General features: G+C 47.7%; 1 protein-coding gene across 1 annotated transcript in view; it reads left to right on the top strand.

Moving 5' to 3' along the window:
- The first annotated feature begins 2,990 nt into the window (after window positions 1-2,990).
- bmp6 (bone morphogenetic protein 6) overlaps window positions 2,991-27,212 on the top strand; it is a 49,767-nt gene continuing 25,545 nt past the window's right edge. The window contains exons 1-2 of the mRNA XM_061666172.1: window positions 2,991-3,822; window positions 25,517-25,709. Of these exons, the coding sequence (XP_061522156.1) occupies window positions 3,432-3,822; window positions 25,517-25,709 (584 nt within the window). The 5' untranslated portion in view covers window positions 2,991-3,431. The remainder of the gene's footprint in view (window positions 3,823-25,516; window positions 25,710-27,212) is intronic.

Raw genomic sequence — 27,212 nt, 5'->3', positions numbered from 1 at the left:
ATTATAATTCAGTGTGTTGAAGTTACTGAAATGAGTCAAACGTTTCAAACATTTTGCCACAACCCAACCAATTTAAATTGTGCTGCGAATGCAGACGGATTAACCTGCAATATGAATAATGAATATTAATATTAGGATTTCATGACTTAAGAGTGAAAGTACAAGCGAGCTATATGAATCTGTCCATGAGTGACAAATTCTGCTTCACAGAAAAGAAAAATGGAAGGAAAAGTCATTCACTTGTGTGTGAGTGTGATAGACACACACAGGCAAATACCACATTAGGTCTGAGGAGGTGTCGTATCTGGACGGCGTGATGACAGGACACAGAAGCTTTCCGTTTCATGTTTCTTTCTGCGTCATCGCCTGTTCTGCTCGTATTTAAAGCGCTGCATTCACCGCTTCTCCTCACGCGGGCCGCGGGCGTGCTGGAGCCTATCTCGGCGACTGTGTCTTCGGGCGAGAGGCGGGGTACAGCCTGAACCGGCCGCCAGCCGATCGCAGGGCACGCAGGGCCGAACCACCGTTTGCGCTCACGTTCACACCCGTGGGCAATTTGGGACGTGGGAGGAAACCAGAGTACGCGGATCAAACCCACGCAGGCACGGGGGGAACACGCAAACTCCGCACAGGCGAGGCCGGGATTTGAACCCGAGTCCTCAGAACTGGGAGGAAGATGTGCTCGCCGGTCGTTCACCGTGCCGCCTTCGAGCTCAACGTCAAGTAAAAGTATGAAGGATCTATACAAGTGGATTTAGAAATGTATCCTGTATGTTGGGTTATGGCGGCTAACGTGCATCTTACATATTGATTCATTTCAAAACGTTTGCCATCTCAGCCGGTGAATGTTTTGATCAGAAAATGATAATGCTCACCAAAATATGTCCTTTCTCAAACTCTAAATCCGCATGAACTAAAAATCGAATGATCACAAATCTGACTTTAGTGACTGAGGTTTAAGAGTGTTGTGTCTAAAGTCCACCAGTGTGTGTGTGTGTGATATGCGGTCGCTTTGATGCTGTTTGTCACTCTTCACACACAGATAAGATAGACTCCATGCAGCAGGAGCAGCGAGGCAGAGATCCGGACACCTTTGGGAGCTTATCGGTGGGACCATCCAAATTGGAGGTGGCACCATGAAGACATAACACAGGTTTGGTTTGGGTAGAAGGAATGAAGAGGGCGGGGATGATGAGGTGAGGGTTTGGAAGAACATTTGTCTCCCCATGCAGGTTTGTGTAAGACTTTTAACACCACTCTTTTCACATCTGTTATTTGGTTGTATGTCACATGATGCCATCAATCGGCTGGATTCCCCCCCCGATTTACTTTCGTGAGCCAGGCACAGTATCAGAAACTGTACATTCAAAACCTAAATTCTCCACCGCTTTGATGACAACAATAAAGAAATTGTTAGTATAATATCTCTGGGACAGTTTCATTCAAGAATTAGCATCATCGTATAAGACTGCGGGTTTTATTTTGTTCACATTGTAATAATAAATTGACTTTTTTAACTTTTAACTTCATAATACCTTCGGTCAGGCCTTGAAAGCAACAGGAGGTCTGTTGAGGAGGATCTGCATGCTAGCCCATATACAGTATAAACGGTTATTACACATTGACATTTTTTTTTTTCTACTCTGAGATCCTCCCGGATGAGCGAGCTTCTCACGCCATCTCTTAAGGAAACTCATTGCGGCCGCCGCTCGTATCGGGGATCCCGTGACCATCGGCGAGGGTGGGAACGTGGATCGACCGCTAAATCGAGAGCTTCGCCTTTCGGCTTAGCTCCTTCTTCACTGCGACGGACACCTGAGGGAAAGCAAGGGGGGGGGGGGGCGACTGTGGCACATTCGGCAGAGCCGGCCGGTCGTCCGCCGACCGACGAATTGGCGGTTGGAATCCTGGCTCCGATTGTCTGCCGTTGAAGCGTCTTCGCTGAATTCTCGCCTCCCGTTGGGCGTTGGAAATGAGAAGCGCTTCTCAATCGCTTCACCTGCCTAAACAAAAGAAATGATTATGATGACCGTATACCGTTAAATTAGTTTGTTCATGTTAACCCGGCATTGACTGATAATTTACCCGAGTAAGACTCTTTTGCGCTTATAAAATAGGATAAAACAAGGTACTTTTGCAGTGCACCGTTAACGAACGGCTATTTATTCAAAATGCTGTCGAATCCGTTATTTGCTGTCGTTGATAAGTGACGAATATAACTGTTACTTTCCCTGCATTTTCCAATGATGAAATACAGTAAGCTACTGTTGTAAATGAACGGCAATTTGTTGGAGTGGATGTATGTCTTGCTGCTTTAATTGGCTGTTTTTCTCTTTCCCCTGTGGTTTGTCTCTTGGTCATGGGATTTTGTAAATGTAGTTGTTTTTTTTTCCCCCCATCCCGCCGCCCCCCCATACATTTCTACAGAAGGTCACTTGTCGGACGTCTCCAAGCAAGACGAGTCTAAATGTCGAAGTGGTCGACACGTCTCCCGTGTCGGATGACGTTTCCGTGAAATGTGCAAGTGTAGCGCGTGCTGACGCTGGCGCAGTGTTGTGCGTCATGACGTGAGGTTCCCATCTCCGTCGTTAGGGGTCGCACCTCAACCAAAGAACATTTATTCTGTGCATGCACTCACGCCTTATAATAAAGCTGATGACGAGATATTATTCGCATTCTATGACGTTTAGTACCGTCGGCCAATTTGTGTATATAGTATATAGTAATAGTATTTGAAATCTAATAAGAGGGAGACAATTGAACAGCTGGAGTCGTGTCCCACTTACTTCCTGTGAAGACATGCTGTCACGCGCCCAAATATGAAAAGGTGTTATTCTTGTGGCGCAGCGAGCTCCACTTCGGGCTCAGTGCGCACGGGGGTGGGCGGTTTCAGAACACACCCACGTGGGCACGCGCACAAAGCGGCGGAGATTCTGGAGCGCAACCTGCTGGACTGTCAGACCGCGCGAGTAGGAGGAGGAGGAGGAGGAGGAGGAGGAGGAGGAGGAGGTGACCCGTAGCGCTCGTTCGTCCACTTTGGAGGAGCAGACCCATTGCCGCGACATGGCTTCACCCCGAGGAGTTCTTCTCATTTCGCTTGCGATCATTTGCGTTGTGACCCGCTCGTAGAGAAGCTCGGAATCGCATTCGCATGGTCCACTTTTGTCCCGAGGCCGTCCACACCGCCACGGGACTCCGCAATGAGAAGGGGACCAGCGCCGTTTGACGCCTTTTTCTGTCGGAACTATTTCCAATGGCTTGACGTAGCAGCGCAAGAGTGCACTGGGATTTCGGATCTCTGAGCCGGCGCCTTCTTAACAACTTTCCATCATCGTTGCGCAGGTTTCTTTTCTTTTCTTTTCTTTGTTTGTTTGTTTAACAAGTGGGACCCGTCCCCGTCCCCGTCCCCGAGAGCGCAGTGGGACAAAACCATGACCCTCTGCTGGCTCGCCTTGGTCGGATTGTGCTTGGGCGCCTACTACTGCGCATCCCACTCACCGGACGGGAGCAGCCAAGCGCGCCCGGGCTTCATCCAGCGGCGCCTCAGGACGCACGAGAGGAGGGAGATGCAGAAGGAGATCCTGTCCATCCTGGGCCTGCCGCACAGACCCAGGCCTCACCTGTCCCACGCCAAGTACAACTCGGCGCCGCTCTTCATGCTGGACCTGTACAACACCATCTCCGGCGGGGACGCGAGCCGAGCGGACGGCGCGTCGGAGCGCTCGGAGCCCGCGCAGACCACGCGGAGCCCGCCACTGGCCGCGTATCAAGAGGCGGCCTTTCTCAATGACGCCGACATGGTGATGAGCTTCGTTCATTTGGGTGAGTCGTCTTTACTTGGCCCCGATGGCGCTTCAGAGCCAACCGATATGGGAGGGGGCTCACCTGCCCCGTTTGATGAAACCTGCAGTGTAGTGCAAGGGACTTTTATTTATCCATCCATCCCAATATGCGCTCACAGCCCCTATGATGTGAGTGGATGTACCATTCAGGACTTGTATTTGAGACGAGTGTGCCTCAAATGCCCCCCCCCCCCCCCCACCTCAACCAAATGAGATCATGCTTTCATTTGCTCCAGCCGGCCGTACAAGCTTCGATCACATCCGAGTTTTGGGAACGCGAAAGCCCTTCCTTCCATTAGCCGCTGCAGTGTTTACTCGGAGCCTCCAAGCAGAGCCAAGGAAGATCAACACAGAGACCACACCGACTGTCATGCGCTTTCCAACCTGCTGTCAAAAGATGTCTCCGTAGACCGTTAATCGTTAGGTTCACTCAATAATCGCACGCGAAGGCGTTCGGTTTCCAGCGGCCGTTTGAAGCTTTGTTGTTCTCTCTAATTGGCCCTCAGGGCGCGGATGTTGCGACATGATGATGAAATGAGGAGGAAGCACGCGAATTGCAATTGAAGCTGCACACACGCTTCAAAAAAAGACCTCGCACGACTACCGTGTGTCGGTTACGGTTTGATTTGAATGGGCCTCTTTCTCCGTTGGGACACTTTGGATCACGTGTGCGGGGGGGACGACAATTCCGGGTGGTCCTTCTATGGAATTCACTTCCAAAGTCATACCAAAACTCTAAAGCCTGAGATCTCTACTTACCTTACTCGGTGTTTACAGTTTGACATTCACGTTAACACCTGGAGCGACGCTTCGCTCTAAACTGGTTCATGAGTCAATCAGCGCATTGGACCCCCCCGTGATTAGTTTGGTGACGGCTTCTCTGTTGCAGCTTCACCAAGCAAAAGCCATAAAGGCACGCTTGGATGAGTTCGGTGAGGAGGAAGGGATTTTACAAACGTTCACGCAAAAGGTCCCACCGACACGCGTGGTCGTCGCCTTCTTATCCTCCATTTCCACTCCGCTTTTGCACCGCATTAGCACGTAATCCGCGTGTGTGTGAAGTCGAGACTTAAATGGGATGCTTTTGCTTGGAATGATGTCTTTAGCAGCCGCCTGCAACAGTCGCTCAAGAGAGGGAGCTCGTTTTCGGATGTATTCTCGTGAGGCACGGAGCCATTCGGTAGCCGCTACGTTCCGTCCGTTGCGCTCGCTGGGAACTGTCTGACTTGTTTTTTTTTTTTTTTGGATGACGATTACGGACCCGATCCCCCGAAACTGCGCATGAGTCACGCGCAGGCCCGAGTCGCTTCGACACACTCGCTCAGCGTGAGCCAGTTGTGGAAAAACTCCTAATTGGGGAGCAGAAGGCCCTTTTCCACGTTGTTTCTCATCTTCATTCCAAGAATAGCACGTTCGTCGCCGTTTACCTCGCCGACATCCTGCCGTCCAGCAAGCTCCGCTCCGCAGCGACCCTGCGCGCCGTGTGGCACGCCGCGGCTCCCGGCGTGTCCCGACGTGCGGCGGGGGCGGCGCTCGGCGGTGACCGCAGTTTAAGGCTTGGCCGGACTCGTCAGATGGGATGTCCTTTCTGGTTTCCGTGGCTTATGCGGACGTTCGACACGAACTCACCGTTTTACCGCTTTCCTCTCTCGTGGAAAATGTGAGCATCTTTTCACGGCCGCACATGTGGCCCCCGACTGTCTGCGTTGTTGATGGTTTTGTTGAATTTAGCGCATGTGCGAGAAGACTTTCCAGAGAGCTGTTAGAGGAACACGGTGTCCGAACGTTTTGCGTAACCTTGAAAGTCGTATATTAACAAGGCTGCCGTGAAACGACGACCGCCTGAACGTCAGTTACGGAAGGCATTCCTGCGTGTAACATTGTTGACGCGTTGTGTCATTGGCTGCATTTTGCGTCACTTTTGGACGAGACATGTCAGCCATTATAACACCAAGTCTGATCAGTCTGCGAGTCGCTCATTGTGTAACACCATATGCAGCTCGTAGGCCCGGCAAGTAAATGTGATTGTTGTTTAGTTTCTTTTCGCTTTTGTTTTTGAACTGTGACGAGAAACGAATGAATGAGGCTGAAGTGCGGGCAGCGCAGTCGAGCGGTCCCGGATTCGACTCTCAGCTCAGGCCCTCCTGTGTTGAGCTCGCGTGGGTTTTCTCCAGGTCGTCAGGCTTTCTCCAACGTCCTTCTTAGGTCCATGGAACACTCTAACTTGGCCAGAAATGCGAATGCTTGTTTCGTCTGGACGATTGGCTGCCGTATGGCCCGCCACTCGCCAAGAGTCAGCCGGGATGGGTTCCGGCTCACCCGCAACCCTAGTGAGGACACTCGCGTTAGAAAAGAAGTGTTTTCCTTTTTCAATTTGTAATTTTGTTTTTGCATTGTTCCGTCATACGCCATCGATGTATCAATTTAAACGCCTTTGAAAATACCGCGGCACCTTTTGATGGCCAACGCGCTTCAAAAATGCTCAAATCTTCTCGGAAGATAAGCACGCACGCACATCTGAACTACTGTCATTCATCAGGACTTCAGGCGATACGTCAGCGTACCCCACAAGACCTCACAAGTTTGACTATGCTCGTGTGTGTCTTGACATTTATTTCCAAAAGAAGGAGCGGCCCCAACAAGGGGTGTTAGGTCACACATCGAAGTGTTGCATTAAGCTGTGTCTCTTAATTTGGCTCTCTTCGCATACTTAATCGAACTAGCATTAGTCGCCTCGCTGGCCAGTAGCCACTTGGCAGCGGTGCCATGACATGCATTCGGAGGAGGCTTGATGAGGAAACGTACACCTTCAATCCAGGTTTACCTTTTATTTCATTCGCTTAAAATAAGAACAATAGTAATAATAATATTGCAGCTTCGCAGGAATCCCAGCGTAATGACCGGCTTTGTAAATAGTCGTAAGAACGCTGCGTTCTTGTTAGTTAGTGGTCGGTATTCCCTAACAGTGTTCGTTATCCCGTAATAGCGTTAATACAATAGACTGTGTTCATTTTCCCTCTTTGCGCCGTTGTTGTTTGTTTTTAATGATGTGGCATTGCGACGAATGACGTGCCCCATTGTCGCTTACTTGCGCAGCTCGGTGGACAATGTCTGGAGTGACAGGTTGAAATAAAACCCAAGAGGCAAGTCGCAATCTTGCCAGACAGTTTTGTGAATTTGTTTTTGTTTTTTTTTAAATGCAGAATCCTCACAGCCCTACTTTCAACACTTAACGGACGTGGGCTTTGAGTCTCAGCTGTTTACGCCTTTTCACAGCGCACTTAAATCGGCGCGAAAGGCCCACAGGGCAGCGCACAAGGACGATGGCGCCCCGGTGCATGCCGCCTTGCCCGTATTTGGAAGTGTGGATGCAGCAACCTACAACGAAGTAAGGAAGCTTTCCTTGCTTGTGAAAAAGTCGTCTGCACCTCGGCAATATGTATTTGTCAGTTCCAAAAGAAAGCCTCGGCTTTGCTTATTTTTAGTAGGAGGAGATGACAGGCAGCAATAGCAAAAAAAAATAAAAGGGAATGGCTGCATCCCATAAAAACGGCACGGCGGGATCTCAGAGAGTTTCGGTTCATTTGTGCGCTACAGTTCCACAATGAGCGCTTCGAGGTGTATTTCAGGGGGAGCAGGGAGCAGTTTGAAAGCCTCCTGCAGACATTTCTTGGTATATCACTTTTCTATTGTCCCAAAGCTCGGGACACGAGTGCATCGCATTTATAATGACTTCCTCCATTATCCCATGCGGTTTACAGTACAAGTCCGCCAAAATAGCACTCAGAAATCACTCCGCGAGCCCCTCTCCTATCGAAAGCGTCACCGCACCGCCGCTTTGGAATAGAATTTTGAATTGAACCGAGCTGCGATGCGACACGGCATCCCATGATCCCGCTCCCTCAGCACGTACACAATGAATGGGTTTGTCGAAAGCGCACGATGCAAGCGTTTCTGCAACCCGTTTCTTTGTTATATCTACAATCCTCGAAAATTGTTCAGAGGTAAGAGTACCGTTTTTGGGCTCTTTTTTTATTATTGTAAGATTTGAACGGCATGAACATTGACTTGAAAATGCAGTGTAAAAAGGCTTTTAGGAGTACACGCAAGCACGCACGCGCACACGGTCTGTGTCGAGTCCTCCGTTGAACCCCAGCGACCGAACCCCTGGGGTTCGGTCGAACCCAGGTTAAGAACCGCTGATCTAGAGGTTATGAAAAAGCTGTACGCTTTCATTCCAATATGCCACCGTCAACCAGAGGTTATGCGAAAGGTGTAGCCTACACTTTCATTCCAATATGACAGCGGTCCATATGACTGCATATATGTACAGGTGCGCTCATAAATTTACATACCCTGGCAGAATTTGTGAAATGCTGTAAAAATGCATTATACATTGGTAGAAGGGTTATCCAGAATTTTGAGGTCAACTTTGGGGGTGCGTATTATACACGAGAAAGTACGGTAGTATGAACATTTTTTGGGCGGCATTTCTGAAAGGTTTCAAGTCCACATGATCACAATTTGGCATTTATTATCATGCGCCCTCTGCACGGAACCCAGTTTATCAGGATATTGCTGTAGCTGTGTACACTTACATACAGCCACGCTGCATCAGTGCCAGCGTCTGGTGTGACATGTGTAATACTTGTTGGACTTGTGAGTCTCTGGTGTTAAACACCCTCGCGAAGAAATGATATGCCTCTGATCCACCGATTTCACAGAAAGGGTCTGATACTCCGTAGTCAACTTTGCACCATCGTTGTGCGTCTGCATTGTGCCTGGCATAGCGACATGGGAAAAGACCAGGAAACCTTTACTGTTGCTCTCTCGACACTCATCGGTCCCCCCCTGCCCCCCTTGCACACAATCGCATAGCAACGCTAGAGTTGCAACAATTTCTCTTACCTTGAGTCAACAAGGAAGCCCTCCACTGCCTTGTCTTCTGCACATTTCACGGGAAACAAGCCAGGAAGCTTTGAAGGAGATCAAGCAGGTCAGAGAGCCTCGGTCAGCGTAGTGGAGTTTTCCTTGTCTTATGAAGCCTGGTTGCTTATCTCCGTGTCTGAGCTCACGTGGAGCGGCTCTGTCGAGAAATGCAACCTCAAAGCCACAACACGATAAAATAATGAGTTGGCTTCCATCGAAGAGTCAATTGTTTGATGCGGAAAAACAGCTTTGGAAAATATGAACTACCGGTAAATCATCTTGAAATACTTCCTGCAGAAAGCCCTAAGACAAGAACAGAAGACCATCCGTCTCGTCACCTCAACTTAGCGTAAACAGCATTAGCCAGAGGTTAAATGAGGAATGCAAGACTTTGAGGAAATCAGGAAAGCTCTTTGTCTGTCGGCAAAGCCCCCTTTTAGATCAGCGAGGGGGAAAAAACGCATTCATGCATCGCAAGCTGCTGTTTGTGTTTGTCTGTTTAGATCATCAGATATGATTTTGTCATTACAAGTTGACTCACTGTTTGATTACTGGCTCAACACATACAAATAATTACCCTCATCCAATTCATCCTTTGTCTCCCCTTTTGTCAGGATTGCTCCTAAAACCTACACGAGCTCTGAGAAACAAGCAGTCGTAAGCTTGGGGGGATTTCTCTGGTTTACCTGGTCATTTCTTGTCCAGTTAGGCTTTGGCATCAATCCGCCTTGTGTCGACTTTTTTTGTTGGAAGTGACTCCTTATCATTGCCTGAATAAATGTGTCTTCTCGCTAGAATTTAGTAGGCTTGTGAAAATAGTCATGCACTTTTAATTTGTATAAAAATGCATTTTGGGGGCGTGACTCAATGCAAGCTCTTTGTAGTGTACCAATGTAGTGCGATCTTAGCAAAATAATATGGCAATAATGTGACATCTGCGGACTCCTGTGTGGAGTTTGCACGTTCTCCCCGCGCCTGCGTGGCTTTTCTCCGGGCACTCCGGGTTCCTCCCACATCCCCCCCCCCCCAAAAAAAAACCATGCGCGGTAGGTTAATTGACAACTCTAAATTTGCCCGTAGGTGTGAATGTGTGCGCGAATGGTCGTTTGTTTCTGTGTGCCCTGCGATTGGCTGGCGGCCAGTTCAGGGTGTACCCCGACACGTTAAGGCCAATGGGCAGTTCGTGAGCGTATACGGGCCAGGTGTCTCTGTAAGCGTGCCGAGTCGGCCACCAGGCCGCCACCGGCAGTCGGAGTTCCTTTTCATTTTTTTCCTCCGCTTCGTAAAATGCTTCAATCCGCAGTCCGGCTGCCGCTGACCCATCAGTCACCCTCACGGGCTCTGGGCTTTCCCGGCTGCGGGGAGCGGCGCGTCAGGGAAGACGAGAGCCGATATCGCTTGGCGCCGAATCGAAGCGTGCGTATTTATGACTACGGCGTATGTTTTCAGTGTCGACGGTCAACGTGTCCCGCAATTCACATTAGTACTGGCGGCTAGCTAGCCGCCTTCTTCGTCGATGCACGAGATGCTAATCCCGCTGTGTTTGTCATGCCGAGCTGGCTTGGACCAGTTTGTCATTTTGGGGCTCCGCGGCATAAGATACGGTAACGGTGATAGACATTTTTGGCCAAAAGCAGTAAAGTTCCAAATGTATTTTGCTATGTTTGTTTTGCTTTTTTTGCCACCTTATTGTCATGCACAGGCAACACAGTAGGTAGGCTACGAAGCTAAATTATAAAACAACTTTCCATTTCTCAAACAAAGTCATCGCTGTCTCACACCAAGCGCTGGACACACACATTTCATGCCCACCCATCCGGACGCTATCTCCCCCTTCTCACGCCATAACTCTTTGAGCTAACAAGATGCCAGTGGTGATTGGACCCGAGATGATCCCCCTTGTTGTGTTCTTCTTCTCGCCGTCCCGCCTCGGTTTGGACATTCCACCTAAGAGTGATAGCGTCACGAGACGTGAGCCTAAGTGCAACACGCTCCCGGCTGCTAACAATCGATTGAACACAGCTGATAACCCCAGCGGAACATCTGATTAGCGCCCGCCGCTGTCATTTATCACCCCGGATGTACAGTCATGGAGGAATTTGCTCTCTGCAGCAACGCTTCACTTTCCCCCCCTCATACATCTTTACTTTTTATCTCCGTTTACCTCTCGTGTTTTCTCGGCAGTTCTTTATCTACCGCCACGCATGCTCTGCTTTGATGACCAACACCTGCTTCTACACGCTGCGCAACAGCGCATTAAATGGCTCATCGACAACATTTCGAAATGATGGCCTCCTTTGGGTACAGCACAAGATCCGCTAGATTTTGGCCCACCATTTTATTGTCAACTCATTGGAGAAATAGATTTTGCAAATAGTGTCTTGGAGGTGTTCGCTCCCCTCTCCTCTGCTCTGGCAAGAACATGCATTTAACATTTTGTACAGAAGTGAAAAGTATTGACTTTTGGCACGGATCAGTGAGCCATTTTCAGTCTCAGTTCATGTTTACCTTTGTTTTTGTGATACTGCTCCACGATCCGTTTTACAACTTGTCCCGCGCAGCTGTGAGTCTTATTCAGGCCATGTGTGCGGGCCTCATATGAGTGCCATTCAGTTTGTGTGTGTGTGTAAAGAGAGGATACATTGTATATGTTAACATACAAGTTGTGCATCTCCTGCCGAAAGCACCGCAAAGCTGTCAGACTTTGTCTCGTGTTTATTAACCAGCTCGACAGGAGACCGTTCAAAGGAGATCATTGACCAAACGTGAAGGAAAAAGAGGTGCCAAATCCTTCTATTGATCCATAATGTAGGCCTACTTTTTTTTTTTTTAAATGACACCTCGTGGCGGCCAGCACCTCGATCGACCGAGTGCCGAGCAGGTTTGCGATTTGAATCTTGGCTTTATCCTCGCGTTAGTCTGCCTTCCTCCTACATTTCAAACACGTGTTTATTGGGTTCATTGATGACTGTAAATTCCCCATTGGTGATGGTCTATCTGTAAGTGCCCGGCGAATGCCTGGCGACCTGTCCGCCGCCTCTTGCCCAGAGATAGCCGGGATAGGCGTCGCCTCAACCGCAACTCTCGAGGACAAGCGCTATAGAAAACGGATGGAGAGACACCTTGTGGCACTGTAGATGTATAAATCCCCTTTTCAATTTCTTTTTGTCTTTCTAAATTGTCTTCCCCCCCCCCCCCCCGTGTCGCCGTTCTGTGTAAATGGCATCCATGTGGAAAGGGAGGACAATTCCAGAGCTGTAACAGAAGCAAAAGCGCTCCTGTGTGTGAAGCAATGCCAGGAAGTCGGGACAGTGGTATCCTTCAACGCTATTATGTCGAAAGCGATTGTCGCTGTCCGACAAATCCAGAGGCGAGGCGAGGCGAGGCGACGCCTGTGTGTAAGCCAACGCTAGAAGAGAAGGGTTCTCTCGGCCTATTGGGTTGAAAATATTTGTCACTGTTTGACCGGTATTTTATACCGTACCTCATACCGGAAACCGCCGCTCATGTCGTCTCATGATGTGGATGCTGCGACTCTGCGTTTTCGGTGCAAATTCATTGCCACCATTCATGATTCAATAAAGGGAGGTCATTACTTTTTCACACATGGCCAGGTATCTTTGAATAGATAATTTTTTCCCCCCCGTAAAGAATAAAATTGCCATTTTAAAAACACCATTTTAAGTTCACTTGGGTTATATTTGTCTGATATGTACATTTGGTTGATCATCTTAAACATTAAAGTGGGGCAACGACGGAAATAATCTTAAGAATGTTACCTTTTCACAGCACTAGTAACTTTTTAAAATTTCTCGCCCGCCCTGCTCTTAAAACCCCCCGTTTATCTGTGAACCATTGAACCGACTACTTGACGACCTGGCCTTGTGCGCCGAGTCAACTTCATCCATTACCGTCACGACCCCCACCGCCAGCAACAACCAAGAGGCTCGCGGTGCTAATGGGGCTGATCACGGTGTTCAGGAATTAGATAATCGTGGAAAACATTCCATCTGTCGCATTGTTACGTGAAGACTCCTGAGAGGCCCAGTGGGATTTATTGCTGCAAAAAGTGGACATAGCGAGAGAGGGGGAGAAAAGGGAGAAAAGAAGTGTTCCGCTGATGTGTTTGTTCTCGAGTATTTTTACATATTTGTGTGTGCATAAATGTCCCTCTGTTAATCTTCAGGTTGTTTTTATTCACAGGGTGGGTACATTCGTGGAAAGAAATGGTTGTTCCAGGATGTCGCTTTAAGGTTTTAAAAAAAAAACAAAACAAGACTTCACCACAATTCATGGAAAGAATGCCAAAGTGAGCCAATAACTGTAGGACGACTTGGCAATAAAAATCCTACTTTTTATGAAGTTTGTTTGAAAAAGGTGTTGATATTCTTAGCGGTCCTTTCCAGGCTGTCATTTGTAAGCACTGCAGAACTGCAGACTGCCCAAATATTGGTCAATTCTTCATATTTGCAGTCTTTTTGAAAAAGATTTTTGAAAATGAGTTTTGAATACAATCTTTTTTTTCTGCAATTCATTTCTCATTTGATTGTCGAATGAACGATGAACGGTTTCACTGCAACCAGCAGAGGCGCTGTTGATTCATTCTTAACTGGTTTACTGTCTAAAGAAGTACCACCGTGACCTCAACAAGGTTATCGAGAAAGACCCTAGAGAGACTCTTTCTTAAGCATACGCGGAAAACATACTATCCTCAGATAAATAGATTGATTGGCCGATTGAGCTATTGATCGATCGCCGTGAAGCAAACTAAATAGGCAAAGCGGCATTATTGTGTTTCGGGTCTTGTTAATGAAGCCCGTTTCCTTGTTTCGGACCCAATCATCGGGATAGATTCACTCTTAACGCACCTCAGACCAATGGATAATCTTACAGGATACTCTTACAAAACAAAATCATCTGGCATTTCTCATCCTTGGTGGAAAAGGGGCAAAATTGGGACAAAAACAGCCCGTGCGTATCAAGAGCCCCTCCGCTGATGCACTGTCACGGAGTGGATGTGATGGACTGTCCATGGTGGGGAGAAGTTGCCTTTGGGACCACCCACCCACCCACTCACTCGCTCGCTCGCTCGCTCGTCTCCGGTATTGGTTGAAATTGTTTTAAGCCGTCTAAAATTCATATAAAAAAATCGATCAATTAATTTTCCTAATAGTCAAACGTGGACATTTCTCAAATGCCCACCCCCTTGTTACGCCAAAGGCATTTTTCCTTTTGCTACTTTACCGTGAATGTAATTCTTTTTTTGGTAGCTAATCAATTAAGTCCGCCCATAGTAGAGCCTGGACATTGAGTCAAACAACACGAGAGCGGGGAATCTATTAGAAACAGCTCTCAGTATGATGCAGTGCACGTCTTCACCACTTCAACTCAAACCACATTACTAAACATTGTTACATCAATTAGTTACAAGTAAGCCTTATTACAATCGGAAGACGATATATTGTTTACGGCTCTTGTGCAACCCAGTTTACCTTAAGTTGTGTAACACAATTGGACAAATGCAGACGTGCGTAATTTGTCCGTGCCTTTCCGGGATCGTCCGATCCGTTTTGGAATTGCAGAATTTAAGCGCGTCTCCATCCGACGAGCACCCCTCAGGTCCCCCGACGCACGAACTGGCGGTCTGTCTAAAAAGGACATGCCTGAAACAACAAGTGTCACTGCGCTGTGAGAAAAAGCCTCGGTGTGAGCGCCGAAGCTCTTGACCCTCCCAAAGCGCCGCGGCCTCCTTTTTGACAAATTTACGAGCCCTCGACTGACCCTCTCGCTTGGCTTTCCAAACACGATACGGACAGGAAAACGGTCGTGGTCGTCGGGCGGTCGGAAGGAAGGCAAGGGAGGAAGGGATGAGATGAGAAGATGGAGGGAAATTTCCCATGACGCTATAACGATAAGAATATTCACAGTAATATGGCAGTTTCGCGACAAATTCGCGAGTTGCATTTGTATTGGTATCTCATTGAAAAACAATTGTCTTCATCACTTTTTCCCAAACCCAATTTAGAAAATGTGGTTCCTCTCCGGGGCCCGGACTAAAATGCAACGTTGGCATCCGCTATATTTAAACTAATTATAACGAACACAGAAGACATGAATCTACTACAACAGACATGGATCAAAAATCGCTTGCCAAGAAATGATGTGCATGATTGATGATGACAACAGAGTGGTTTATTACTTGACCCAATAAAAATGGACCATCACTCATTTTGGAAATCCACACTGTAACTACACTGATTGGCCCAAACTTTAACTCCATTTGTACAATCTAATGAAAGCCAGAAAGAGTGTGTGTATATATACACACACGCGCACACACACACACACACACACACACACACACTCTTAGACCTTACCAGCCTCCCCGGTAAGGTCTATTCAGGGGCGCTGGAGAGGAGGGTCCGTGGGGAAGTTGAATCTCAGATTCAGGAGGAGCAGGGTGGTTTTCGTCCCGGTTGGTTGGTTGTTTCGATGTGCCCTGCGATTGGCTGGTGACCAGTTCAGGGTGTACCCCGCCTCTCGCCCGAAGTTCGCTGGGATGGGCTCCGGCAGCTGGTCTGTGGCCTAACTCAACTCAGCCTCGTTGCATGAAGTGATGAAGTCTGCTCTGATAAGAGCTGAAACGTCCTCTCAGACAACTGCAGTCCAGTTGCGATTGCTTCAGTGCACTGAGATTGAAACGACCTGGATGAATGAGAACATTCCAAGGCAACATCGGAGGCAACAGTATATAGTCCATATATCGCTGCTACGACATGAAAATACTGTATTTTATGTATTTTAGTCACTTTGGGCCACAGGGAGCAACCGCATTTCTAACTTTGGGTTTTTGAGCCGAACAAGTTGAGAAAACCCTGCATTAAGGCAACCATGTGTCAAAAGCACACTGACTCTTAAGTAAGAGGCATTTATCGAGTTATTTCCCCCTCTGGCATAAAACGGACACTCGATGATGTAAGTGTATGCCGAAATGTGACAGAAATTCAGAAACGAACAATCCATGGAAAAAGGGTTGTCAGAGGAGATGACCACAGGACAAAAGTTCTGCATGTTTCTCCTACACCAAAGCCACACGATACACATCCGCTGTGTGCGTCTCTAAATAGGGCTTGGCCCTTGAATGCAGAAAGATGGAACAATTAAATGAAGCACAGTGCCGATGATGTACTGTATGTAAAGACATCTGCTTGGAGAGTGCATACATGAGGGAGAACGGGGCAGAGTTTCCTCTGCATGTCCTTACTGATAAGATCCTCCGATGCTGCAAAGCAATGGGACCGGGGTTCATTTTTGACAGAATAATGTAATGTATCATTGGGGCAGCAGGGTGGGTCGTGGTTAGCGGGTCTGAGTTCAAGTCAGTGTACAGTCGGGGCCATCAATGTTGGGACATCCACGCAATTCTCATCTTTTTGCCTCTACGCTACACCACAATGGATTTGAAATATAGGACCGGACGATGATGGAAAAATGGACTAATTATTGTTAATTTATCAACGGAGGGCTCTGGGGGCCATGACGTCACGTGACGTGTTGCGCGTTTTCCGCATATTAGTCGACTGGCGTGCACCCGAGCAGCCGGCGGCGCGAACGCAATGCCGCAGTGACGAGGGGTTGGCACAAAACCGGAAATACACTCACTACTTCCGAGTTTCTCTAAAGAGGACAATAGTCATCAGTAAAGTAACTAAGTTAATTTAAAGTTCGAGTAATCAGTAGAGTAACTCAATGACTTTTTCAAGGTAACTGTGGCAACGTTTAATTTCCGAACGCACTCGACGTGTCCTGCCTCGTCAACGACTCGGGTGGGGGTTGACGCCATCTTGGCGAGCATTAGTGCCACCGTGGGCTCCACCTCAATCGTAAATGAGGGGGGGGGGGAAAAAAAGGTTTCCCTGCCGGACCGAACGCGAATCGGTTGAACCCAACCGTTTTCAAAAACTGTTCCAGCCCAATGATTGATATTGATGATGAATCGTCAAAAAAGCAGGCATCAGTCAAAACGTCATTTCTGACGAATTTGTGATGAATACAATTATGACGGGGCATAATGACAGGTTTATGGATCAATAAGAATCATTTGTGGAATTGCTCGTGTGTGAAAGCAATTCAAGCTACGTGGCTGCAACCAGCAGAAGCACCAGTTATACCTTCCCAACTAGTTTCTCGGCTGAACAACACATCAACTCAATACAAACCTGGGATGGAAACGGGAGTTCAGCACGTTCGGAGAGCTCGGTAAAAATAATCTTCAAAAGCCATTCAAAGAATTTCAAGCATTTTTAGGAAACCACTCAAATGAAATATTTGACGTAAGGTCAATACAAAAGCGTGAACTGGAGTTCCAAACGTTCAGAGAGAAAATGAGGATCCATATTTAACTGTTTCTCTCTAACTTAATGTTCGACTGTGTGTAAAACAAGCGGTCGGGCGTATATTCATCTGCAAGACTATCGGCCGATTCAGCTGCTGAAATGCTCTGCGGTCACTTCGCAGCGGCGGCTCGGTCGCCTTCGCGACGGAGAGAACGGTGGGGAAACGGGTAGACGGAGGGTGAGGTTGCACGGGAGAGGGGGAAGGAAAAACGCTGGGATTGGCATATAAAATGAGCTGTTCATGGTGACAGAAAACAGTCCCTCTACCTCGCGGCTGTGGAACGCAAAGCCGACATTTGGACTTGCTTTCCCCCTTTTCAACGATATTTTTCCTTATTTATCAGATCTCACGGGAGAGATCCGTCTCCCGGCCTTGACGCCGGCTTCCTCTACCCGATCCGGGAGGGCTCCGCCGGAGTCCGGGCATCCGTATACGCTCACACACACTCAGACGCGTACACCTGCCGCCCGAACGCAGACGTTCGTAGTGCATCACGTAGCAGCGTACTCTCTACTGCTTCTACCGCTACACACTGTTGCAATAACACTTAGAAAAGTCACTACGGGATGCTGATCGACCTCCAATTTCTTCGGATCTTGAAGACGTCATTTTGGTCGAGCTGTCACCATCATAAAATCACCCAGCACGCAAGTGCAAAAAGTTAACCACCGTCAACAGTACAACAACGATAATCAGGTTGTCATGAACGGAACAGAGGATAGGACCCCAAAATGCACGACTCCAAAACAAATGGACAGGTTCCCCCCCCCCCCAAAAAAAAAATAAAAAAAATAGAGGTTTAATATACGGGCAGAGGTCGGTGCCCGTACACAGGCGGGCAATCCAAAAAAGGCAGCAGTATCCAAAAACGGGAGGCAAAACGGAGAGATTATTGTGCTGTTATACGCCAACATTAACATTATTTAAAACGCTGATTGTGTCGTTCATTTTAAACAGGACATTCCTTCAAACGCGTTGGCTTACCGGCCGTGCCGATGGTGTCCCGAAGGCCAACGAATCACGGCTGCCGTCACTGCGATGTATGACTGAAGTGTGCATTGCGTTGAAACTAAGACGGATGCTTTGGGTTTGCGCTGTGTTGTTGTCATTCCGGTCTCTGTATTTTTTGTCTTCGGGTCTTACCGCAGAGCTTTGTCGCTGACGTGCCCGAGCCTCTTCCAAAAGAGAACAGGATGTTGGAGAAGGCAAAAAAATTGGACTTGGACACCAGACACCTGCACAAATATTGTTTTTCTCATCGGAGTCTTTGGAATATTGGAAATAAAGCGAATATGTATCGCAGGAGGCACTCCCGCCTTCTTGATGAACTTAATTCCAACGCATTGGGACTGCAGAATGACATTTTCATGAGCGGCAAATTCAAACTTTTCCTTGTCATGTGAAAACACCAAGCAGCCAGACTTCCTTGAACGAACACAACCCTTTAGGAAATTTGCAGTGTTTGTTTCTTGGTCGGCGTTTTCAAGTCCATTTAGCAGCAATAGTGTTCAACGCTAATGGATCCTTCAATTGCGCGAATGCTGAGTCAAGCAATTGACATCCATCCATACAATTCCGATAGTACTTGTTCCGATTAAGGTGGTGGGTTGTACACCCTGGACTGGTTGCCAGTCAATGGCAGGGCAAATATAGAAAAACAACCGTTCCCATTCACACGTATGGGCAATTAAGAGTCTTAAAAGAACCTAAAATGCATGTTTTCGTCATGAGGGAGCAAGCTAGACTACCCGGGGCAAAGAGCGCATACATGAGGAAGAACTGGAATTGTGTGCGACAAATGTCTCCGCATTCACGCCAACCAGGAATTTTCTAGTATGTGTTTTGAGAATGGTAGTGGTTAGCCTGTTGACTTCACAGTCAGGGGCGTAGTTTAGGGGTGACCCCCCGCCCCCACAGCCATAAAACACATTTCTTTTTAACATGTCGTAACACATTTGAATGCATCGTAAACAGTCGTGTGCAGATGATCAAAAACCCAGATCGCGGGCGGGACAGATCGATGGTGAAAAAATGTTGAGCAAACCAGATTGCGAGAGGCACAAAAACGGTGCGTGGATTTTTCCAAACGAGCAATGTAAATTGCGTATAACTGTTACACGATAACGTAGCCGATTTATGATGTCGGGGATAAGGTGGTCATGATTGTCAAAAGACCGCCGAAAGGCCAGGAAGGACATAACACTGGAATCCGATGTGCAGCATGGGAATAATTATCATTATTACTCTTATTATCACCCGTAGACTTTATAATCGGAGGGTGTCCCCGAGACGTAGGGTGAGAAAAGCTCGGTCATCCGGGAGGTCCTCCCGTTGAGAGGCGCCAGATGAGGCGACCCGGGCACATGGTAAGGATGCCTCCCCGGTGAGGTGTTCTGGGCCTGTTCCACCGGGAAGAGGCCTTGGGGACTACCCAGGATGCGCCGGAGAGACTATCTCCTGGTTGGCCCGGCAAAGCCTTGGGATCTCCCCAAATGAGCTGGACGAAGTGGCTGGGGGGAAGGAAGTCTTGGCTGCCCTGCTTAAGCTGCTGCCCCAGATACAGTAAGCAGAAGACATTTACATGTTTCTCAAATTCGCGCTGAAGTATTTAGACAAGCATCTCCCCGTAACTCTTATTACCGTTACCGACGAATAGTGACGGAAGAGATGGAATCGGTTCTCCTGCTGACACGCGGGTATGAGATGTACTGCTGGCAGCGGACGAGCTGCCGACTGGAAAAGTGAGCTGTTGATAGCACGGCAGCGCAAGACGCCGTCGCCCAGATATCCATCTGCTCGCAAAAAGAGGAGCAATTACGGCACATGATCCACCTACTGTCAAAAGAGCGGACGTGTTGCCCTGATCTCGCTCATCCTCTTTGTTTATCAACTGGCACGGAATGCAGCACAGTGAGGACAGAGCGAAGGACTGCGCTGGGCTGACACTTCATTCGGGACCCCGTTCGGAGAGCGAATGAGCACATTCTGGCCTCTTGAAGTCCTATTTTTGGGAGGGGCAAAATATTAGATTTTCTGCAGCGCTAAGCTTTCTTGCCATATAATGGGCTTCATAACGTGCATGAAGTTGCTCTTCTTATCACCCAAGCCAAGCAAACTGTGAGCCAAATGACCTTTTCCAGACATGACCTGTTCGGGTTTCATCTGACTTGAGCCCCCACGCGCTCGAACACCAAGTTGTTTTCCGTCTTATTCCAAACAAACCAGCTTAACGCGTAAAACATCACCGTCTGTCAAGTGCAGGAATGCTCCGACAGAAGAGATGGCCCACGCCTGCTGGTTTAGCGGGAAATGTCGACATTTTTCACACAGCAGCTGCAGCGGGCTCATTGCAACACTGACATTCATATTTCTGCAATTATTGCAGATTGTTACTTTTAGAGCGCCCTGCCCTTAGAGCGCCGAACCCAGCTCTCCGTCACTTAAAGGCGCCGTATCGGACACGCAGGTTAAAGCTGTTTCTGTTTGCTTGCGCGGGCTCGACCGTCTACAGATGGGCCGACCTCACTCCCTCGTATCCTCGCCGTGGACCAATGCTCCCGCCTGGACCCCAGTTCTTGCATCACTGACGTCCGGGCTTGCGTGTGCGGGTTTAAAAGCTTCCGCGCTCTCGCTTTGTGTGCGTGTGTATGTGTATGTTCTCTGATGTCAGCGCACATGATTGTGATGCATCGATCGCTGTGCGCACGTAAACTGTTCCCGCTCGGTCCTTTGATGCCAGGTCAGGAGAAAATCTCTCTCCGAAGACGCACACGAAGATAATGACGAGTCCCGGTGGACCGTTAGGGCCTTCCTTTTTGCGCCGATTTCCTGACACTCCCGATTGCAGCCAAGCGTAGCGAGCTTACAGCGGTTTGCTCAGTGCTAAGTTCGGCAAGCGGGTTCCTGTTTTTCTGGCAGTGCCAGAAATTTCTGATAAATTGACTGACAATCACAAACATACAGTAAGTCATGAACCAAGGACCAAACACGGGTCAACATAGAACTATACATCAGTTATCAATCAGTAGTCATACAATTCTGAGTTTGACCAACATTTTCAGGAAAAAAATGTAGGTTCAAGTTTAAATTTAAGTCGCAATATAAAAGTGGTAAAAAAAAAAAAAAAAAGCTGCTATTATGCGAGTCCAGCTCAATGAGCATCGATTAAAACGGGGTTTAATTAACATAGCGCTGCCGTCCATAACGGGCGGTGGGTTGATTGTCAGAATAAATTCGTTTTGATGATTGTGTTTGTATTATGTGTCGACATAAAATGTTGTTGCCTCACACTGTTCTCCCCGTGCCCGAGAGGCTTTTCTCCGGGCACTCGGGTTTCCTCCCACATCCCCAAAATATGCATGCTAGGTTGATTGAAGACTCTTTAAATTGCCCTTAGGTATTCCTTCCATCTATCCAGCACACTGCTGGTACCAGTCAAGACATTTCCGTCACAAGAATTCTAATAATTCATCGCTATCCCTCAGTCTGGCCAACCCATATCGATCTTGTTCTCCTTCTTTAGTGTCCAACCTGGCACACGTGTCATCATATGCGCCTCGTTTGGCCTTTGCCACCTCTACCTTTGCCCTACGTCGCATCTTCTCAACGTATTCCTTCCGCCTCTCCTCGGTCCTCCCAGTGTCCCGCTTCTTCTTCGCTAACCTTTTTGCTTGTATGATTTCCTGTACTGTGAGGTTCCGCCACCAAGTCTGCTTCTCTCCTTTCCTGCCAGAAGATACGCCAAGTGCTCTCCTGGCTGCTTCTCCGATCACCTCGGCTGCAGCGGTCCAGTCTTCCGGAAGCTGCTCCCGTCCACCGAGAGCCTGTCTCGCCCCTTCCCGAAAAACCGCACAGCACCCTTCCTTTCTCATGGTTTGCTGCCATGCTTTTGTCTTCTTAATCTTCCTCCCCACCACCAGAGTTGTTTTCCACACCGCCACGCTATGCTGTCGAGCCACCACACTCTCCCCCACTGCGAACTTACAGTTGGTAACCTACTTCAGATTACACTATCCAATGCTCTTTTCACCTCCAAGACATTTTCTTATTCTTAGTCTTCCTTTAAAGTAACCCCTACTCCATTTCTCTTCCCATCTACACCCAGGTCAAATAATTTCAACCCTTCAATTGTAGGCTCTGTGCTTTCCTCTTCTCTTTCTGCCTAAGAACCCACTTTCCACCTCTCCTCCGTCTTCGACCCACGGTAGCTGAATTTCCACCGGCGCCCTGCAGGTTAACGGTGCCAGGGGCGGACGTTGCTCGGTTCTGCTTCGTTCTGCTTGGTTTGTCACCCAGGTTTATGTGACTTGGCAAAATGTGGGCACCAGGTCATGGTGGGCATTCCCACCGTGGCGCGTTCCAAGACCTTCAACGTCATTCGTGCTCTTCGGGCCGAGACCAGAGGAACAAAATGTGTCGTTGGCCCATTTCGGGCGGTTCCCCACGTCATAAAAGGATTTAACGATCCTGGCTCAGTCGCAGAAATAGATGGCACTTCTATTTGGCTTACGTCTTAAAAAAGTAGTATTGAATAAAATATCTCTTTAACAACGTGAAATATTGATTGACTTAATAGCCCCGCTTTACTTTTCCTCACTCCCCACTGAGTATTTACCGTAAGTCAGTCGCCAAGCGTGTGTTGAAGTCATCTAGGATGGAGTATGAATGTGATAAATGAGCCCAGGTATGCAAATTCGACCACTGTGCAGAATTGCATGTTGCACGCGCGCCTGCGTGGGTTTTCTCCGGGTACTACGGGTTCCTCCCACATCCCAACAACAGGCACGGTCGGTTAATTGAAGACTCTAAATGACCCGTAGGTGTGAATGTGAGTGCAAATGGTTGTTTGTTTCTATGTGGCCTGTGACCGGCTGGTGACCGGTTCAGGGCGTACCCCGCCTCTCGCCCGGCAGTCGGCTCCGGTACGCCCACGAACCTAGTGAGCGTAGGCAAGGGGAGCGGAGCAACGGTTGGCTGAACTGCAGAGCCCCGACCCTCACAAAATGTTTTCTCTCGCGGAGATTGACGTCCATCACCGAGACGCTGAATCACGCTTGCCAATTAGTGTGCGGATCTGGACGTGCGTTGCATGCTGCGGACCCATATCTTCGCCCGGCCTCGCTGTCAAGTCACGGGCAGAAAAACTCACTTTCCGTGTAAATTAGCCAACTTACGATTGACTCTTTTATTGAATTTAACACTTGATGGGTGGACAGGCACTCCAGTTCAGCCAATCACGCAGCGCATATCGACAAACAGACAAAACAACCATTCGCACATTATCTGTGCGAGGCGGATGTGCTCACAACTTGAGCGCTACGTACGCCAGCCTCAATTGAAGTACCAATTTCCGATAATATGTCCTCTACAATCCAAAATGTTAATCTGCGACATTTTTTTGCTGTAACTGGTCTTTTTACGCCGAAGCGTGTGCGGCGACGTCTGCAGTGCGAGCAAATTCGTGTGTTCTTTATTTGCTCACGCACGGCCTAAAAACGTACTTAATGATACACCCGCGCGTGCCAGACCTTCCTTTTTTGGGGGGAAATTGCATTTACAAATCCAAACAATTGTGTGGCTAGTGGCGTCTTCCACGCACCGTTTGACGAGTACGTAACAATTATGAACGAGGGCCCGAGTCATCCCGCATGTAAAAAAGCTCGTCGAGTTGCATAAATCCCTCTTTGGTTCCCAGTCCGTCTGCACTTCCAGTCTGCGGTGAGGAAAGCGCAGCCCGCTCAACCTCAGTGCACTCCGTGAAAACTACCAACTTGCGTGCGTGCGTGCGTGCGTGCGTGCGTATGTGTGTGTGTGTGTGTGGAGGGTTGTTTGTCTTGTCTTGAATGATCTGTCCAATCAATTAACTTGCACGTTTGTGTGTGTGTGTGTTTTGCAGGATTGAGCACATTCTTGAGGTTTCGTTTGCTATTTATGCATCCCTTATTCTGCTTTTTTTTTTTTTAATCCATCCACGGAAGTGGCTGCGGGGCCCTTTGGCGGTCGGCTTATGGGGAGAGATTTGTCTCAAAATTATTTACACAAATATGTCCGCAAGTGAGACGTGTTTTTTTTTTTTTTTTTCAGATCTAAAAAGATATATCCACGATTTACACATTTGTCAGAACCACAAATATGTTCGCGATGTACACGGGTTTTCAGATCCGCAAATATATCCATGGTTTACGTTTTTTTTAATGTTGTGTGTGCATTCATCATGACTTGTCATTTGTAAATATTCAATTCTGCTTGTGACTATTTGGTGTGTTTGTGGATAAGTGGGCACGCGCATCTATTTTGGAGACAAAACGTGATATCGCCTGTCCCCGTTGACAGTATAGACTATAAAATACGATGATTGCGGGCTAGCCACTGTTATTATTCATACACAGCAATAATAATGAATTTTTTTTGTATCTTGCTGACAGATGAGGAAGGCGATTAGTTTTTAATTGACTCCCCCAGGTATAAGGGGAAAATCAATAAATCAATGTTACGAGGATGATGACGAAGTTAGCGATGCCAGCTTGAATAGAGTGTCAACTGTGAAGGTCCCCATTACACTTGGATGGACCCATTATGTTTTTATGATACTTCGAATATATACTGCATATGCTAAGTTGAGTACTTTATGCCATTTATGGCTCGTTTGAAGAGTCCCGGAATATCATAAATATACCATCATTTTATAATGCGCGGACTGGAAGTGCAGACGATGATCTTATGTAAGCGATAGCTATATATACACACGCGCGCACACGTTGCTCCCACATTCCCCAAAATGTGTGAGTGTGAATGGTTGTTTGTGTGCTCTGCCATTGGCTGACAACCAGTTCAGGGTGAACCAAAATCAGCAGGGATGAGGTCCAGCTCATCCACGACACTAAATAGGGTAACACTGTCGAAAATGGACGCTATTTGCAATTGCAGGTGTCGTTTTATGCCTTTCGGTGTTTATTACTGCGATGTAGAAACTTTTGCCACCACCGAGAAACTCTTTTGAGCGATCGGAACTCGTGCTCACTTGCCGGTTTTGTGTTGAGCAGAATCATTACCGTCGGAGTCATGCAAGCTATCGCCTCAATTGCTGTCGGACACCGTTAGTCGACAGTATCAAATCAAAGTTGAACCCTGAGTGCAAAGGTCATCCGCCCATCCATTTCCTTGAGGAGGCGGGGTACGCCCTGAACCGGTCGCCACCCATTCGCAGGGCACATAGAGACGAACGACCGTTCGGGATTCGAACCCCGGGCCCCGGAACCGCGAGGCGCGTGTGCTATTCCTTTCTATTGATCATCGGCTTATGTTCACTTGGTAACGGACGTCGTCTTTGTGCGATCTCCGTCCCGCAGCGGAGCACGACCGGGAGCTCGCCCCGCAACGGCGTCGCCACAAAGAGTACAAGTTCAACCTGTCGCAGATCCCCGAGGGCGAGGCGGTCACCGCCGCCGAGTTCCGCCTCTACAAGGAGTGTGTGAGCCGAGCCTTCTGCAACGACACCTTCCTGCTCAAAGTCTACCAAGTGGTCAAGGAGCACCCAGACAGGTAACGCGCCGTGCAATACGGAAGGCGAGAACATTTCGAGTCAACGTGCGGTTGGTTTTGACTGAAAATAGGAGCATTTAGGAATAAAGAAACGGGTAAGAGTATGATTCCTCTGCAGTGTTACACACACACACACACGGTCTCTCTCTCTCTCACACACACACACACACACACACACCATGTTTACAATGTGAAATCAAGCAAAGCCATGTCTCACTGAAATAGCACCACTTCAAAATCCTCCCAGCCACCCAAACACGCAGAAGTAATACATGACAAACATTTACATTGCATCTACAGCACTACATAAACATCCAGGGAGATTTTGAAGAAATATTTGGGTTTAGTCGGGCCTGCCCACCGAAAGCTAATGCCGACATGCTGAGAGGGGTTACGGTATACGCTCGGTGGCCACGTTAGGTACGACAAATCTGATCAGAGCCAACACGAGAGCGATTTGTACCTTTCAAAAGTGCCCATCGTCTTTGTAAAGGCCCACTTTTTGTTTTGGAAGTGTGCGGCTTTTTTTTTTTTTTTTTTTTTGCAGCGTTGATTGAGAGTAAAGCAGTGGCTGGACAGCCACCAACATACAACCCTTGTCAAGAAGGCAAAAATGTTTGGGTGCGGTCCAAAAATGTTCTCATGCTCCAAGTGATCCATGTGGAGCTCTCAGGATTGAAGAAGTCCATCCAAAGATGCCGGCAATCGTCTGTTTGTCTAATGCCGCCAAAGGGTTTCTACGCATATCGGGAGCTACTTATTTTCTGCATTCCTTTGCGCCTACAATGGGCGGTTTGTAGTCTCCGGCTTAGAGGTAAAGCCTTTTATTTTCCCAGATATTTGCAGATTAAAGGGCCCATATAGCACTGTATTATTTTGGGAACATTTAAAAAAAAAAAAAAAAAAAAAAAAAAAACTTAAAAAATCAATAAGACTATTATGGCCGCGCTGAAAAGAAAGGGAAAATAGCAAAATGACAAGAGTAAAAGTATTTTTAATGAGTGAATGTTTAAGTTAGACACCAACCATAAACGTAAACTCTAAAACCGTCAGCTAATCTTCTCTCGCCCTTCAGAGTTCAATCATCATTTGTGACCCTTCTGCTGAGAGGATTAAACAAACCCAATAAAAGAGGCACAATCAATCACATTGAACTGTTCTTACTTGACTCCTACTAAAGTGTAACATCCTCAACAGTCCTCATCTTAACACAGTTAGTCCTTTCTTTCTTATATTAGTCAGCTAACAATTTTGATTCTCTTTTTCGAAGATCAAGAATTTGCTGTTCTAAAATTGCACATTTTTTCCCTCGTAGTTACATTTTCTGCTCAACTCAACTTGATTTTATAGAGCACTTTCAAAACAACCATAGTTGCACATAGACAAGTTCAACATAGGACCATGAATGGCAACGTTAAAAGCAATCAAAGACGAAAGCGGTGCAGGGTCTCGGGCTGAGTTGAAAGGCAAAGAATAAAAATGGCTTTTCAGATGAGTTTTAAA

The sequence above is a fragment of the Phycodurus eques genome, chromosome 21 (genome assembly GCF_024500275.1).
Source record: "Phycodurus eques isolate BA_2022a chromosome 21, UOR_Pequ_1.1, whole genome shotgun sequence".
In the NCBI taxonomy this organism is placed as follows: domain Eukaryota; kingdom Metazoa; phylum Chordata; class Actinopteri; order Syngnathiformes; family Syngnathidae; genus Phycodurus; species Phycodurus eques.
The sequence above is the reverse complement of the archived record's forward strand: the minus strand, read 5'-3'. Positions and strand labels throughout refer to the sequence as shown.